Source organism: Xiphias gladius, chromosome 8, assembly GCF_016859285.1.
Source record: "Xiphias gladius isolate SHS-SW01 ecotype Sanya breed wild chromosome 8, ASM1685928v1, whole genome shotgun sequence".
Classification (NCBI taxonomy): Eukaryota; Metazoa; Chordata; class Actinopteri; order Istiophoriformes; family Xiphiidae; genus Xiphias; species Xiphias gladius.
Window position 1 is genome coordinate 27,687,132 of NC_053407.1, and position 18,520 is coordinate 27,705,651.

At 43.5% G+C, this 18,520-nt stretch overlaps 1 protein-coding gene across 1 annotated transcript; it reads right to left on the reverse strand.

Moving 5' to 3' along the window:
* Nucleotides 1-1,235: 1,235 nt before the first annotated feature.
* wnt2 (wingless-type MMTV integration site family member 2) lies at nucleotides 1,236-17,336 on the reverse strand. Its single transcript, XM_040133190.1, has 5 exons — nucleotides 17,234-17,336; nucleotides 15,949-16,169; nucleotides 9,719-9,996; nucleotides 8,447-8,711; nucleotides 1,236-1,441 (listed from the first exon to the last, which is right to left on the reverse strand). Exons 1-5 carry the CDS (start codon nucleotides 17,314-17,316, stop codon nucleotides 1,236-1,238), a joined length of 1,053 nt encoding a protein of 350 aa, XP_039989124.1. The 5' UTR covers nucleotides 17,317-17,336.
* Nucleotides 17,337-18,520: the final 1,184 nt, after the last annotated feature.

Genomic DNA, 18,520 nt, shown 5'->3' on the forward strand with positions numbered 1-18,520 from the left:
GTTTCTGGAGAAATTAGTGTTTAAAGTGATCAACAAAATGCCCGGTTACATTGATGATTGCCAGATAAATTATTTTTATATTTATTTTATAAATTTGAAGCTGAAATTTTGGTTCCAGCTGCTTTGTCTTTTATAAAAAGTGTATTGCAAACATTAAATAAATGGTTTATTATGCTCTATAATGGAGTTTTACGCAGCCACAAAGACATTTTAAGTGTTTATTAATGTGCAGTATCTGTCCACGACAACAACTTCTCCTATGAAGACACATTATGACTGTTTAATTTAAAAAAAAAAAAATATTTGTTCACTGTATTAAAGTGTGTTATAAACCATTTATAAAATGTGGCTGTAGTGCTTATAAAGAGAGCATTTAAAAAAAGTGTAGCCTCTGAATCGATCTGGCTCGTTACCAGAGTTTTAAGTTCTGCTTCGCATTAAACTGTTGAAACCGCTTGAAATTCTCCGCGGCTGCACCGGGAAGGAGGTCGCTCTCTGTCCCCGTTAACGGATTCGCCAACACTGAAGTAGATTATGACTTACGAGATATTCTCAGCGTGTCTTTGGTCGGTCCCCGGGGCTGGATCTTTACCCCTTTACCTCCAAACTGTTTAAACTTGACCCGCCAGATTATTTCTGCCGTGAACTTCTCGGTTTCATCGGTGCCTCTGACGTGCGTTCAGCAGGAGCCCAGACTGGGTCTTAAGATTAAAAATGGGAACCCGCCTGGAGGGAACTTTTTAAAACTCGTCAGCCGTTGACAACCAGGTTTCGCTGTAGAAAGCAGCTCTAGTATGAATTAGTTTGTGTTGATTGATATATTTTTTAATATTAATGCACAGCTCACTAATCTTACTCATTTAACCTATCAACCGGTCGATGGAAGCTTTGACGTTTTCTGCTCTAATCATCTGGAGTCTGGAAGCTTTTTTTCAAGGCGACGTCGTTTTGCCTTCGTGTCGCGTTTGGAAGGTGGATAATCGGCGCGAGCCGAAAAAAAGCAACCCACAGATACCCAGACTACCTAATGTTTGATTGACAGGTGATCAGCGGGAAGATCTCTGGTTCAGGAACGGGGGCTCGGCCCCAAAGACGACCAATATCCTTTGATCGTCACTTAGAACATGGTGACGGATGGAAAAATCTGTAGCCCGGCAGAAAAGCAGCGGTGGTGGTAAAGTGGCCCAGTGTGACTGCCGGTGTGACGTGAGCGGTCAGCGGCGGCGGCGGCGAGTTCACGTCTGGTCTTTACAGGTGTGGACGTCGACCTGCTGGTGGCAGTCGCGGCAGCGCACGGCGCAGCACCAGTGGAACTTGCACTCGCACTTGGTGGTCCGGCTGACCCGCGACGTGTCGTAGCCTCGACCGCAGCACATCACCTCGCAGCCGTCCACGCCGCGAGACGTCCGGTTGCAAACCCGCCCTCCTGTGCCCACCGACCCTGGACGGGGGGAGAGAGAGGGAGAGAAAGGGGAGAGGTCAGTGAGGTCAGCGAGGTTTAAAGGATGTAGGTGGAAGGAGGGGTCATCTTAGAGAGAGATTCCACCGAAAAGTGACCCTTTAACACCGTTGCTCCAAAGTTGAATCAGGAACGTGACTTATGCAGAATATGAGCCGCAATTCGCCCAATCAGAGTAGTTCTACTGGTTATCGGGAGCCAATGGGAGCGCGGTATAGTACTGGCAGCGCGCTGAAGATGAGCGGTAAGATGATGAACGTTAGACGAAGGAGAGATGAGAGACTGGTGATAGGAGCCGTCAGCCTGCGCTCCCGCTCTTCAGCAGCTGTTCATTTAATAGGAGAAATCCATCGCTCACGCTCATACACACACACACACACACACACACACACACACACACACACACACACACACACACACACACACACACCCCATCTCCTCGTACAGGACTAACTGGCCCCGCTGATACTGCACAGTGACTTTATCTTGTTGTCTGCCTGACACATTTTCCTCCTCCACAAACACACCTCAGTACGGGAGCCCGCCGAGGTCACGGCCGTGGTTATTTCTCTGTTTTCTTGTGGTCACGTCAGAATTATTGACCCAAGATCTGTATCGATCTTAACAAAACCCAAACTGTATGAAGACTCAAGGACACGACGACGAGTGTTTTTCCGCTATTTTTGTTTTGACGTTTTATAGACAGAATGACTGATTGATTAATAATCAGAAAAATAAACAATACTGAAAATAATGGTTGATTGCAGCCCTACGGGGAAAAATAGGTGCAATTCTGATATGGTGATGTGTTTGACTCCGTAGATGTAAGTCGGTGTGTCAGCTTTGATAATCTCACGACACTGAGCGCTGCTAAACTACCTGCTGACGCACCGTCAGTCACTTTTTAGGGATTTTTTTTTATTCTATTTTTTTTTAGCGACATCAGCAACTTTTATCTGCTGACGTCAGATAAGAGCAACATCACATCCAGTAGAAAATGCTGACCACAGACTATTATCACATCAGAGTCTCGCATTTTGAAAGTCTGGGTCATGCTGCGATTTCCAGCTACAGTGCCTTCAGAACGTATCCAGACCCTTTCACTCTTTCCACAGTTTGTTATGTTGAAGCCTCAGGACCCCACGATGACAAAGCAAAGACAGAATTTTAGAAGCATTATTTCCTGTCTTGTTTCAAGTTAAAGTTGTTGAGAGTTGTGAGGATTTTGTCTGAAACTGTTGTTCATGAGATTAAATATGAGGTCTTTATTTTTCTTATTTACAGGTCTGGTTTTTCCTGATAATTTCCTAAACGTTTTGCGGAAAGAACCATTTAGTTCGTTGCAAATTACAGGAAAAAATAGAAACAAAGTTCTTACACAGCCGCTCAATCTAAACCCCACATGAACATTTATTACTCATTCATTTATTATTGGAAACTTCGTTCTTCATTTGCTGAATTAATTGTTTCTCTCAAGGTTGTGCTAGCTTAGCATTTAGGAACAACTGGCACTGATCACTTTCTATTTTACCTGTAATTAGTATTAAATGATATCGTTCTCTCCAGGACACGTCTTAGAAATTTATCTGGAAATAAATTGGAATTTATTTGACCTCAGTATCTACTTACTAGCTTTTCCTGGAGCTTTCCACAACAACACGGTGGTCAGGTGCTGATAAGTGAGCAAACTCCTTCGCCTGAGGAACGCTGCCAGATGCGGTTGAAAGCTCTGGAAGATGCTAACAAGTGGACTTTGGTCACCGTTCTCTGGCCAAATGACAATAAAGCTTTGAATCTTTGAATCTAGTGAGACACTAGATCTAAACCTCGGAGAACTTGAGCACGTCAGCCCAGTATTATTTTATTTCGAGTATAGAAGGGAGAGAAAGCAGGAGTGAAGAAAAGTTCTCCGGCCAGATCCCGACATTGCAGTTACATGGTCGGCATCTTAAACCCCCCCCCCAAAAAAAAAAAATCAGACTAACTGTCTGAGCTGAACCTAACCTGCGGGTTCAACCAAGTACAAATTATAATTTCTCTGCTAAAGCAACTACTCAAGTTATTTATCGAGGAAAATGACCAAATATTTGCCGGTTCCAGCTTCTCAAATGCGAGGATTTTCGAAGGTTCTCCGTTTTATGTCGTCGTGAATTCAGTGTTTCCGGGTTCTGGCCTAAAAGAACAATCTGAAGATGTGACCTTGGACACAGGGGAATTCAGCAGGTCGCCCTTTCACCGATCAAACAATGAATGGGAGAAAGTTGCTGATAAATGACGGATGATGAAAACAGCTGAAGCCCCAAATGACCAAAACGGCCCAGTGACCTCTGCAGTCTTTTCTACTTCTGTGATAATCCTGAAGACGTCGGATTTATAAATCTGAAAAACTTGATTAAACCTGTCCTGCAGCTGAGCTGCTGTGGTGCAGATGCTCAGCCAGCGGAGGACTGAACATGTTACTGTCTGAAGTGTTACTGAAGAAGAACATGTGTGTGTGTGTGTTTAGCTGACTTATCCTGTATAAATAAAGGTTTAGGAAAAAATGATGCGCCGACTTCAAGTACCATCTCGAACATTGTTCTGGAATTCGCTCGTGTTTACATTCTGCTTCACTCTGTGTGCGCACCGTCTCTGCACCATTCCCTCGCCAGGTAATATGTCTGGGCATGACCCGAAGCCCCACCCCCCTCTGGCAGCGCGCCCGCCCGTCATCCGCGGTATGCTGCGCCGCTAGGGGTGACATCACGGCCAGAGTCTCCCTCGCAGACCTCGCTCGCCGCGTCTGCTTATTGAATTAAGATGAGGGGGCGCCGAGAGATGAGTTTAGCACCTGAGCCTCGCCAGGGCCGAGGGAAATTGATTTCACACTTTAAAGAGGCACAGAGGGGCCGACTCGCTATCTCTGTGGGCTCTGAGCCTGTGTGTGTGTGTGTGTGTGTCCGTCGTCTGTGAGAATGGATTCAGTCTGTGTGTTTTCCAGAATGATTGACGGTGAGTTTGCATGTCTTTGAGAGGTTTTTCGGTGTGTGTGTGAGATGGGAAGAAGAACAAGAGTCAAGAACTTGGAGTGCGTGTTTCTAGAACGATCGTGCTTCATGTTTCTGTGTGTGTGTGTGTGTGTGTGTGTGTGTGTGTGTGTGTGTCTCTAAAAGACAGAGGGTGATTCAATGTACAGTATTTGTCATGACTGAGAGCGAGATTACATGCCTTGTCTCCGTGTGTGTCCCGGAGGAGTTGGTCTTCGGAGAGGGAGCGAGTTAAGTTCTCATGAGAGGCCCAGGGCGAACGCTGTGTGTGTTTGTGTGTGTGTGTGTGTGTGTGTTACCTCACCCTGCTTACATGTACACAGCCCATAAAGCCTGCATGTCTGCTGCGAAGCCTCTACTTGTTCCAAAAAGGGGGCCCTGGGACCACCAGAGGTCCATCAGGGGGGTTGGAGGGAGAATGATTTCGGTAGGACCGAGGGACCTCAGTGAGGCCATGTTTCAGACTGTCAATAGCAGAGGTGCAGCTAGTCTTCAGGTGATTTTCTCAATTAAAAGATCTATTGTTTTGTCTATGAAATGTCCCAAAATTGATCTTAAAGCGACGGCGACATTTTCTAAAACACTTGATTTATCCAGCCAACAGTCCAGATCTATTTTACCATCATTTGAAAATAGGAAAAGCAGCAAATCCTCACAATTAAAAAGTTGTTTGGCACTTTTTGCTTGGAAATATTAAAAAGACTAAGAATTAACTGATGATCAAAACACCCACAGATTCATTTTCTGTCTGCCTACTAACTGATTGATCAACTAATTGTTTCAACTTGAGTTTATTATTAGAATTCATCAAATTCAATGATTCTTCAGCAAACAGACCCTTAGGTGTCTTCTCATGGCTTAAATGTGGAACTTCAAGGGGTCCCGGTGGTCTTGTGGTTAAGATGCCTGCAGTGTAACTGGACTGTCCCCGGCTGGGGACATTTGTTGCATGTGGTTCCCCTCTCCCTCCCCTAGCATTTCCTGTCTGTATCAGTCACCAAAACCAAAATAACAAAAGAAAAGGTTTGTTTTTTTGTTTTTAAAACTCTGAAGAAACTAAGGAAACCTTTGAGCTTAGATATTTTGTTACACAAACTGTTCCCAAAGATCAAGAATGAACTTCCATGCTCAAACACTAGAATGCACCCTTGTAGTTTTTATCTCCGAACATGAATCAGTCCCGCCCCGTAAATTAAAACCATGCATCTCTGAAAATATCTGAGCAGGTTCAACGGTCTCCTGAAGGTCATAAAACTCTCTTGGCCTAAACGACCATGACGGTGTCTGATCATTTGTCCCACACAGAGAATACACGACACGCTGTCCCATGACAGACGAATCCCGGGTTTGATTCGCCACGACGTCCAACGTTTCCTTTAGGTGTCCTTGAGCAAGACATTCAATCTACGTGCAAAAACTTTTGCTACTCAAACAAACAACGACTCCGAGTCAAAGCCTTCGACTGTCACTAAATTTCCCTTAAACGGTGGCACTTTACTTTAACGCCAAGCAGTAAATAATTCATTTTCATAAATGTTAGTGACAGACTATGATATAATCATGAGCAGTGTTTATTTTTAAACAACTGGAACTCCTCCTGTGGGCTGGTGCATAAACAGGTAAATGACCATTTACTAAAGCACTGGTGTAATAATGTTAAATATGTTTTGATTGTCAACACATACTGTACATTTATAAAAACTTGAAAGATGTTCTTATATCTGCTTACAACTGCATTGTGGTGTTTTGTAAACCATGTATTAAATGCTGACAGTGCTTACAAATGATAAAAGGGAGGTTTAAAGTGAAGTGCGATGCCTACATTTCAAAAACACCCAATTTTGTTTCGTTTTTCCAGGGAGGACCGTGTCTGATCACCCACCAAGACGACGACGACAGTGGACCACGGAGGAATAAAACAGGACAGGGACTGCGCATAAATGCAGACTCTCTCATTAACCTGCCCAAATTTACAGTTTCCACTTGAAAGGGAAGGAGAAAACCCTGGAGAAAACGTCTCGCTCGGACACGAAACACACTGTAAACTCCTCTAGTGTGTGTCTGTGTGTGTGTGTGTGTGTGTGTGTGTTGTATTGTGTTGTGCGATCCAACCTGCCCCCGAAATACGCCTCCTTTTGCGTGCCAACCGAGCCCTCGGGCGTGTGCGCGCGCGCGTTTCCAGCGCTGGTGATTTATAGTGATGTGTGGTGCTCTAAGGTTTCAGCCTACAGAAGTGTGTAATGGCTCTTAAAGTGGCCGACACCCGATCGCCACGGATCATCTGCTGCCTGGCAGGCATCCACCTCCTCTGAAACACACGCACACGCAAACACACCCTTCATCTTCTCTCTCTCTCTCTCTCACAGTTTTCATACACAAACATTTTCCTTCTCACACTCACTGTCCTCTGTTCCAAAACTCCACGTGCATAAACACAGGTTTCACCAGCTTACACACCCATTTCATTAACTGCCTGTCCGTCCTGACAGCCTTGTCTGGGCACCAATATTGGAATTAAGTAACTACCGTAGTCTCACTGCCTACTCGGCTATGCAGTTTCGTCATTCTACCGGCCTGATGCAGAACTGCATCTCAGGGTGAGTTTGCAGGTCTAGGGCAAATTCTTTACACGCGTTTCGTTCAATCGCTCAACTGAAAAACCCCACAGACTCACAGCCTGACACATTTCTCATCGTGGTCGAGTTGCTAGAAATAACTTTTGCTGCAAAAGTAAAATGCAGCTCTGAAGCTGTAACGGTTCTGTCACCTCTGAACAGGGAAAGTGCAGAATCACTTCAAGATCTACTTTCCGATGTCAGGAGCTCAGTTTATTCAGTGGAAAATACCGGAGATCCCATCAGAAAAAAACAACAACAACAACAACAAAAAAACAGTCTCACAATCCAGCAGCTGAAACTATGATTGACACAAACACAGCTACACTGCATGTCGTCAGAAGTAAAAGATGACTTTTCCACAGTAGCTTCCAGACACAGAACGACCAGACTGTTGCAAGGTCAGCGTCAATACAAGTCCAACCCAATGCCGCTATAATTACGCCGTGAATCAAAGCGGTTTTAGAGAAATCTGCTGCCACCTGAGTCCAAGAGTCTGAATCTCTGTTCACACGCTGGAGACAGGACAGGATGCCAACAACTGAACCTCACAAAACATGCTGGCACCAACCGTAGCTGCTCAACGTTTCAGAAGTCACCCACCGGCGTGGCGACGGGAAGCTGAGAAAGGTTTAGTTCCATGCAAACGTCCTCTTGCAGGCGTGAGAACCCGTCACACCAATTCTGACTCCCTCATGAAGCCGATTCAAAAGATTCATATTCGTTTTGTGATATTTGTGATTCGATTAGCTTTCCCAGCAGTTAGCAGCTAATTTAATTATCACCGCCTCCCTCTGAACCTACGTGGCACAAGGAAAAACGCTGGAAGACGATGAAACACAATTGAACCGGTCCTGGCACGTGTTGCTGAAAGCAGGAGTGCACACCGGACAGGTTTGAGATGCCAAGAACATTTCGCCTGCTGAATGTGCAGTTTGTGTCATTCAACCAAAATGTCTTTGATCAAGCATTTGGAAAACCCCCAACGCAAATCTGTTCACACCCCTCCACTCATGTTGAGTTGGTTCAGCTGAAGCGTTCACTTCTTTGGTTTGGTTCATTTAGCCAGGTGAGAATAGTGTCATCTGAACTCAGGTGGAACCAGATAACCCACGCAAGATGCCTGACGTTTCAAACCTCAGGCCTTTATGAGGAGAACAAAAGTCTGGCAGATGTGTGAATGAAAACTGGGCTGAACTTGGTGGAAAAGTCCATGTTTTTCTGTTGTTTCAAGTGCATTAAAATGCCTCACTTCAAGTTACAGGGATTGTAATGCGATTATTCAGCAGAGTGATTATCTCACCAGATCCTGTGGTAAGGCCAAGGTTAAAAGACGGGCTGTTTACCTGACTCATGGTCTCGTATGCAGTAGTCTGGCGAGTCCTCAAAGTACACCAGGTCGTTCTTGCTGGGCCGCTTGAAGTGCGCGTGTGCCGCGGTGAACCCAGTGCCGTACTGGTTAACGGCGACCTGCACCGCGCCGTTGTACCGCTTCCGTAGGTGGTCGCCGGTGCGTCGGAAGTCCGCCATGGCCAACCAGCAGGTCCGTACGCTGCACGACCCGCTGACGCCGTGACATTTACACTCCAGAGTCATGAAGCGCTTCACGGCCTGGAGGAGAAGGCAGGAAATACGTTTAGAAGAAACCTTCGTGTGGACTGTACAGTGTTCAAGCTGCACATACGCAGCGATATCCAAAATGTTGAACAGCCGTTATGACACTGTAGTGATGATCAGCTGTAATATAAATTAGTTCAAGAGGCACGACAGCAGTCATCCATACTGACTGCATAACACAAATCATGAAAATGATCATGACTTTCTCCTATTTTGATCCATTATCTAAAAAACAAAAAAACGTACGTAGTAGTTTTGTCAGTGGTCCGTGATGGGTTTTTCAAACCTGATAGCAATATTCTTTAAAATGTTCTTTAAATCTATCTTTAATTGAAAAATGTCATCTCCCAATTTGAACATTTTCACTGTTTCTCATGTCACAGCATTTTTATTTAATTTTTTTGAACTTGCAAAGTAAGTAGTAATTGAAAGACAGAATATATTGCATAATATGAGCACAAGTTCCTCTGGAACAATGATTGCGGGAAGCAAAGGATCTTTCATGTCACACAACACATACATAAAGATAAGGAGCAGAGAGTTTTGAATATTACTGTCGTTGATACTTGAAGATGTTTGTGTTTCTTTCCTCAAAAAAAAAACAAAAAACCAACCAAAAACGTTTTAAAATGTCCATCAGTACATATGAAGACTACACCTGAAGATGAAATGAAGGTAAAATCCATTTTGAAAACAGAACAACATGTGAATGTTTCATGAGTGAGCGTCTGCTTATGAGGCTGCTACAGTGTCTGGCACAGAGGTTTTATTGTTGGAAACCACAGCGACAGACTTTTCTGTGAACATGAACAGATTGGTACTCAACTCAAGACCTGAACTCTTTATCCTTTTGGCCACAACTGGCAAACTGCAAAGTTAAACAGTTGCTTGCACCATTTTAAAACCAAACTACGCTAGTTTTTCAGAAAAAACCCCCAAAAACCATCATTCCCCTGAGTAATTTTTACAGGTGTTCAGCTGTCAGGTCGGTGCTTCCTCACCTTCCTGCCAGCTCGATTGTTGTGCAGGTTCATGAGTGCGCGCGCGTCCCTCTCCTTCCTCTCCTTGGCGTCCACGAAGGCCTGGCTGAAGCGCATGGCGTGCTCCACGTGGTCGCTGCAGCCGCCCCAGTCGAACGAGCCCTTGGCGTCCCTTGACGAGCCCTTCTTAGTGGGATCGCAGGAGCAGGAGTCCAGCTCGCCTTGGCTGCAGGCTCGCGCCAACGTGTAAACCACACCGGCCGAGGAGATGGCGTACACGAAGGCCACCTCGCGGCTGCCTGTGGGTGGAGGATGAAATGTTGAAGCATGGACCAAAAACAAAGGCAGGTGATGTACAGACTAATCCAACTGGTTTGAAACACGTTACCCCTGGAAAAAATCTTAGATGATTTAAGATAAAACTACAAACATATTTTCATTGTAGTCCACAAATGAAAGGCTAATGCAGTCTTTAACTGTTAGATATAGCAGTGATATTACAGAATGTATTTAACTCTTTCGGGGCAAGTTCAGGGAAAGTTCAGGGATTCAGACACAAGTCTCCATCCAGAAGTTGCAAGTCAAGATGCAAGTCTTTCAGGTCTGTCAATCGTGACCATTAATAGGAAATGTTGCTTTCAAATTTGTTAACAGTCATTTTTACAAAGCAGTCAAGTTTCAGCAAATTAAATCTGAAAGCAGTCCAGTCCAAATCAGGGCACAAGTCTTCGCTTTTATGACAGAAGTCTGACGCTAGTCAAAGTTTCAAGTTTGCCACTCTGTTGTTGTTGTTGTACACTCCAGGAGCCCTGAATGTACCCAGTCTACTCCGTAAAGATTAAACAAGATTCCCCTTCAAAGGAAATACTGCTGCAATCAGCTTTAAGCTTTGCAATCCCAAAAAGTAACTTCTGATGGATCTAAAAACAGTCTTGTTTCGAATTACAAGACAACATGTCATGGATGTGAACGTCAAATGTGTGTCAGATGGTTTCTGGGGATCACGGAAGTCACCCGAACACATCAAAAATTTCGTGATGGATATCCCATACACTATGAAGAGCAGCAAACACTTGATCAAGTGGAACAAGACACTTAGAACAGCCAAACCAGCCCTATAACAAAACTAAGGCCGTGGTCGAACAGTCAAAAACAAATTCTGTCCTATGTCCTCTCCTAACCTATTTTCCTTGAACTCGATGGAAAACATCCTGAGGCCAAGGAAAGATGTGAAGGGGAATGCATAGAGACTTAGGAAATGACAACCGTGGTGCTAAGAGAATCCGGCTGCTCTTACACCAGGCTACGCAATTATGCGACGGCGTACGTTATTGATGTGGGTCGCTTTAAATGTTGCTGCGCAAGGAATTGTGGGAAGACATCGTCTCCTTCCCTCAGGTAAAGGATGGTCCAGTGTACCCTTTGCTAGGGGAGAGGTAAGAAAGGGGGCACTGCAGCTCCTTTTCCTTAGCATTTAGAGAATTCGAGCAGCTCTTATCATGGCTGCCCCTTGGATACTTCCGGGTCATTTCACTCAGTCAGGAACCTTCCTAAGGGAAAAAGACCTTTTCGACTGCAGCCCAAGAGTCCACAGCCATGCTAGCTGCTGTATGAGCTGTACTTAGGCACAGGAGTGCGTTGAAGTAAATGCTAATGTCAACACGCTAACGTGCTCACAGTGAAATTACTAACGTGCTGATGTTAAGCAGGTACAGTATATTTACGGTAGCTAGATCTTAGGTTAGCGAGTTAGCATGCTAACATTCGCTAATTAGCACTTAACACAACATACAACTGAGGCTCACGGGAATGCGATTAGTTTTGCAGGCATTTAATCATAAAACAGAGTAGCGGATGCATTGAAAATCTGACTTGATGATGGCGCTACACGAAAAGTTACGGAATCACCAAAGTTTAAAATTCAACCTGCAGGCTTTATGAATGTGTCCCCCACGTTTGTGGAAATTCATCAAGTCGCCGTTCTGTTCAGTCTGAGCCAAAGTGTCCGACCCACAGACGACCCAACTCCAAAGCCATGCTTCTAATGTGGTAAAAAAAAAAAAAACACACAGAGCTAAACACTGAGGTCAGGGAATAACAATACAATTTTTGTCCAACTACCTCAAACCAAAAGTTTAGTCTAAAGGTTCACTCCTCTACATCAATAAATTCTACTGAGATTACCGCAATATAAATCAAACACAAAACTTTTATCTTATTTTACTGATCTTGAATCTGGCATTGCCTCATACAGGCTGGCTGACGGCAGAATTAAACCATGACAAACAAGACCGATCCTTCAAATGTTTGGCCATCGCTGCTACCTGTATGAACCGTGTTTGTTGCTGTCTGCTAGAGGCTTTTCTTTCATGCAAGGCCTGAAATAAAAAAAAACGCTTCATCTACCTCCAAGATGGATAAACATCTAACGTTTACCAGCAATGCCCTGATATCTGCCCCTTATCTCCCACTACATGTAACTGATGAGAGATCTGAGAGGGATCAAAGCCTGGGGCAGGGAAAGAGTGTGTGTTTGTCTGTAGCCTCTGCTACAAAATTACGACATGCGAAGGAACACACAGCGACAGCAATGAGAGAAGTCGATCTTTGATATGTTTAGAGCTGCATATATAATTTTACGCTGTTTTATCTACAAAAAGTCAAAGAACAAATGCAAAAGGTGTCACCTAAACCTAAATTTAAATCAATCATCAAAACCCTCTAAACCGCCCTCTTACTTTTTTTTTTTTCAGTTGTCTTGCTCTTAGTTTCGTGTCAGACTATTTTTCTAAAATGACAATAGAAGTGAACATCAGTCAAAGACAAGGTAAAGGTCAGTACTGTTTTTAGTAAAGATGCAAAACCTAAATTTTCTATGATTGAGTATCAGGTTTCTGTCAATCACTATTAATGCAATATTAAGAAGGGTTAATAATAATAATAATAATAATAATAATTTAGAAACTGTAGTAGTTCTTTTGTTAGACTACTAGTATTATGCAAAGCACACTAATTTCACCATTTCTTATTTCCTATATCAGTAAAAATGTAAATATATGCAAGAAATGGCATTCAAATACTTTCAGTTTTTAGTTCATATTTACTGGCTTCACTTTGTCCCCCTAAATCTCAATGATATAATTTAATTTCTCTCAACCCTCAATGATAAAACAAAAGCGAAAACCTGCGAATCCTCAATCTAGAAGAGCTTGAATCTACAACTATTTGATATTACTGATATTGCTATTTGGTAAATCACTGGCAATAAAAGTATTGCCGATTGCTTTTTTCTGCCAACTAATGTATCACATTAATGCAAATACTAGGACTGAGTATCGCAGTTGAGAACTTTTTTCATGCCTACCAAAATGCGTCCATTGCTCCAAGAATCAAGACTTTCAAGAAGCAAGAGCTGACACTTTGCTACTTTACAATTTTAGACTATGTTATTTCGATTCTTATACAGCTGCTTGTTATTCGACAAACTTTAAGGTTTGAGAACCTTTTTTTGTTGTTATTGTGGTGGTTTTGCAGAAAAACATGTTTTTCAAAGCAAGGTATAAAAAACCATTGGTATCGGTATTTAAACTCTGGTATCTCATAGGCACTAGTATTAAAATAATAATAATTAAAAAATAAATAAATATATATATATATATATATATATATATATATATATATATACATAAAAATCCCAGTCCTGGCAAACACTCAGAGATATGTGTGTGTGTGCGTGTGTGTGTGTGTGCGCTCGTATCAGTCCAGCAGCTAAGTTGAGTGTGCCTAACCAGGTTACTGAGGAGAACGCTGAGAGAAAAACTCCCGTGTAATTGTTAGAAATTAGCCCGCTGACATTGACAATAAGGAGCTTCTGATGGTGCCTCGGTGTGCCGTGATAATGTTGTGTGACACGGCCGGGGCCCGGCTGGGAGGTCCGAATACCACACGGCTGATTAGAGGCCCCAACATGAAACAGACTAAGTCGAAGGATCCGCCTCGCGGGTTAAATCTCGGGGCATGGGAGAGGAACATCAGGCCACCAGGTCCTGATGGTCGTCCGGTGGCAGTAAAATAAGATTATGACTCGGTATAACAAGCCCTCACGGGGGATACGGACTGATTTTAGCTTCTGAGACGCACAGTGACACATCTAATTTGACAGAATGCTTCTGTCCAGATTTCACATCTGTCCCAGTGACAGGCTGCTTATCGCCACTCATTTCTCGTTAATCATTTCGATCCCTGATGCTGCTGATCACACTTTATTGCTTTAGAGGAGTCATTTGTCACAATCTTCATAACACTTATTTTCAACTACACCCCCAAGAATCAGTGACTGTGTCTTCTCTAGCCCTCTAAAATGGTCAATGGATCAAGTGTCTTCTCCTGCACATCACCAGAGAGCAATGAGGATCTTGAAAGCGGAGGGATTACCTTTATTTTGAAAAAGTCAACGTTTCTGCCAGCTCTCATTTGAATGAGCTGAGTGGAGAGTAATTAGCTAACTCAGACAGCGGACGCATCAAAATCACTATGATAAAATGGAATCAAACTGATAAAAACAGAAACTTTTGTTAGTTATTAGTTGTTGATACCACTGATGCTGAAATAATAAATTGTACAACCCTGCGACTAATTATTTTCATTATCGAAAAAATCTGTGGATTATTTTTTCAATTAATTGATTAATCCAGTCCAAGGTGATGTCTTTAGAGTCTTCATATGTCTCTATAGTAGAGATATTCAATAAAAATGATGTAAGAGAGAAAAGCAGAAAATCCTTGAATTCGAGAAGATGGAACTGGTAAATGTTATACAGTATTTTTTGCTTGATAAATGACTTAAATGATTAATCAAATATCAAAATTGATGCCAATTCATTTTTTCTTCCACTGACAAATCTTTTTGGAATGAAATCTGTACGCCAGATGTCACAGTGTTACTATAAAAAAGTACTGAGTAACATGTTAGCCCCCGACACAAGAACAGACCGACGGAGAAACCAGCCGGCTGCACCGACATGATGAATGTACAATTGTAAAGTGAGACAAGGCGTGGAATGCGATCCAACCTGAGAGGGAGAAGGAAAAAAAAAAAAAAAACCTGCGAGGGAAATATCTGTTTCCCAGAAAGCCTCTGTGTCGCAGTAAATCTACCCAACACTTTAAAAACCAACCAATTGTTTGGATTTTGTCAGCATTAACTTCAGGCGTGTGGTCAAACATATCTGTCACTGCAAACAGAGCGGAGTGCTGTAACACACTTGGCCGTCCATCGATTCGTTTCCAAAAAGGTGCCTGAAGCACACAGTGACCTGGAAACACAAACCAGCATATACGGTAGCAGGCGGCCTGGTCAGTAACTTTCTGTTCTTAGTCACGCAGTGTTTAAGGCACCTGACGGCCCCCGGAGTCCTTGTATCATGTTAAGATGCTCTATACACACACACACACACACACACACACTTTCTGTACCTCATCCCTGCATCTTATATCATTTACAGTACTGCAGGGGTGAAACATGGACCAACACAACATGTCACAGAGTTACCTGAGTACTGATATCCTGATGACGTTTAGCAAAGTATTCAAAATCCCACGTTAAAAAGTTCTCGATGATACAGAGTCAAAGGATTCTAACTTTCAAATAAAGGGTCAGGTTCGATCAAATTTAGAAACTTATCGTTCGTTTAGAGATGAAAACTTTGAACCAGCCCAATGTGAGAATTTTCCCACAATACGAATATACAAAGACAATGTGTGACAAACTTAACAGCCTTAATTTATGTCATAATTACTAGAGCTTTCACCTGATGTCTACAGATAAGATACATTGAGACAAACGGAGCAGGGATTTGAGATCGACATGATATTTTTTAGTCCAAGTCACAGACTACACACAAGAGCTCACAAGTAAAATTAGCACTGAATGCTAATTCCTAAACCCCCCTGAGCTGTCAAAAACCCTCATTTTTCTCTTGCCTATCCTACAGAGGGATCAGAGGTCAACTACAGAAGAGCGGCCCTGCGGCTGGGAGAGGCTCCGTGACTTTCTCAGACACACTCCTGCAGGTAGGATGCTTGCTGAGCATGGTTTGATTTCCGATCCTCCAGATGAAGAGCAGACCCTTCACCGCTGTGCCAAATTTCCCAGCGTAACGATATTAAATCTCCATTAGTTTAAAGTTTGGCTTTCTCAGGTTAAAAATAACGTGATTGTTCCCTCATGGTTCTAACACTCCCTCCACTCACTGCGTAGCAGCAGGCGTCCGAACAGGTTGTGGTCCCTCGCCGTGGTGTTGCAGTTCCAGCGGTGGCTGCGGAACTGATGCTGGCACTCTGAGATCCAGTCCTTCACCCCGGCCCCGATGGCCTGCATCACTCTGGGGTGTTGGCGGCACAGCTGGCGCTGCTTGTTCACCAGACCAGGGACGTTGTCGCACATCACCTGGGAGCCCAGGGTGCCCATGTACCTGCAGAGCGGAGGAGCAGATGGAGAGGGAGCCGGGGGGGACAAGTGTTAAATGGGAAGTGATGTGTGCTAAAATGTCTATGTTCATTTGCCTGGACTGGCAGAGGAATAAGAGAGTGTTTCAGAATTTGATAAGTAAACTGTCTCAATGAAACTATTCTGCCAACCAAAGTGCAAATAACTAAATATATGCCTGCACTCCCAGGTAGCTGCAGTATAGGGGAAGCACTCTTACTTTGTGGGGTAACTGGACGCTTAAATTCTATGGGAGAGAATGATAGTGAAGTATCAAGGCAAAAAAAAAAAAAAGGTGTCTTCTTGAGAAACTTGTGTTGAAATCTCTCGTAACGAATCCACACTCCCGTGTACTTGCAGAACAAGGTGATGAAAGACTGGTGGGGAATTTGAACACTTGCAGGCTGTAGGGACTTTCTTAAACAATTAGAGACCAGAGCAGCAAGAAGAAGAAAAAAACAAAAGGAACTTAGGAAAATTATCTGTTCACATAGCATCTCAGTATCACAGGCAGCATGAAGTTTGGAATTTGGAAACAGAACCTTGGCAAATATTCATCAAAGATTCGAGAGAGAGAGACAGCAAATAAAGAGAAATTAAATTATATCAAATGACTTCATTTTGGAAATGTATCTGTCCAAATATTCAGCCTTCAACAAGCTGCAAAAATAGAGTTATGAAATTCCGCGGAGGGAATTTAGTCACTCAATCTCTGGGCAATTACTCATTAACAAAAGGAAAAGGGTGGTTATGCAACAGCTTTGAGGGTATTTTAGACATTTTATAGGTTCTATTTTTTAAACAATAATCAATCGGAGGAAGGGAAAAAATACTGGAAATAATTTGACACAAATCACGTTTCACGATTAGACTTTTTTTTCTGCCGACAGAACAACTAAAACAACTTGCAGCTTGCATTTGAGCGCATTTCGTGCGCCGCGCTAAACCTGCCAGTCTTATAGGAAAGCTACAAAATCAACGCAAAGGCCTTTGCAATCGCATTTAAACAGAGATGAACATTAAAAAAAAAAAAAAAAGGACAGTACTCACCACCAGGACGCATCGACCTCGGCCGTCAGCCAGCAGATTGCCACAGATAAATAAAAACATATTCCACTTGGCAAAAAGTTCATATTAACCAATCTTTGGTCCTTTATGGATCTGGACGGAGCATTTCCACGGATGAAAGAAAAATAAAAAACATCAGAGAAGTCAGAACTCTTTTTCAATCTCCAAATCAAACTTGCATTAGAAATGCATCTCGGGACAACTGCTGGACGGAGGTCTGCGCGTAAAAGCCATGACCGGCTCAGATTCTGCTCCGTGGCAAAGAGCCCAAGAGGAAAAAGTCAAGAGCGACTGTCTAATAGTCCAGCAAAGATTTCCAGTGGAGATAGGCAGATGATGTGCTATCAGGTTTAAATTGCTTTACACAAGGGGTGGGCAGAGTCCCGCCTCAGGAATGAGGTGAAGAAATGAGATGTCTGAGAGTATCTGTTCAGGCTGGTTTGACACCAGACAGGCTTGGCCCGCGTCCAGACCGGAGCTGCGCAGCTCTGAGATGTGGTCCAAGCTGATGGGCTCTCCAACTGCACCGGGGGGGTTCGTTCGTCCTGCACACCCAGCCAATGACAGTCGCCAGGAACCAAGCGCAAACCCGCTTAGATTTCACAAAAATCGCGCAGAACAGTTGAAGAGGGGCCGGGGTTTGCGTCCCCGAAGGGGCCACTTTTGCGCTGACCTTTTCCCAGATTTGTCCCCCAAAATGTCACCTTTCGAGGGGCTTCGCAGTGGTCGCCGGTCATTTTAGTTCATGTCACGATGGATGTAAGAAAACACCAACTTATCCACCCACACCACGGCCCGGCCAGCCTCATTCCGGCCATTTCAATTCTTCATATATTCGGTGACATTTCTCTTCACTGGGGCCTAAAACTCTGGATACGCTTAAGAGGCGAGAGCCCATTGCCATACCCAACTGACGCACAGGTGCCAAATATTTCTGATCCCCAGAGGATGACGCATTGTTATTTTACAGCCTTATACAAACCATCACTCAGTCTCACTAATAACTCAGGAATGATGGTTCAAACAAAAAAAGAGAGAGAAAAGAAGGGAAGGAAGAGGAGGAGAAAAATTACGCGCCGATTCTCCCAAAGCGGCACCTAAAGGTGATGTGTCCATTTCGATTGGATTATCTATCGCAGTCTTTTTGAAGTCTCTCGGGGAAATCTGTACCACTGTCACACGGCATTTCCTCCATCTTTGATCTGGCCCGGGTGTATCTTGAGGTCCGGAGACCCTGACCAGATGAGATTAATGAGCAAATTGGATTTT

Coding starts and splice junctions, on each gene's coding strand:
- wnt2 (XM_040133190.1), bottom strand. CDS start 17,316: ATGAACTTTTTGCCAAGTGGAATATGTTTTTATTTATCTGTGGCAATC. Junction 16,170..17,233: donor GAGGTCGATGCGTCCTGGTG/GTGAGTACTGTC, acceptor TCCGCTCTGCAG/GTACATGGGCACCCTGGGCT. Junction 1,442..8,446: donor CATACGAGACCATGAGTCAG/GTAAACAGCCCG, acceptor CCCCCCGTCCAG/GGTCGGTGGGCACAGGAGGG.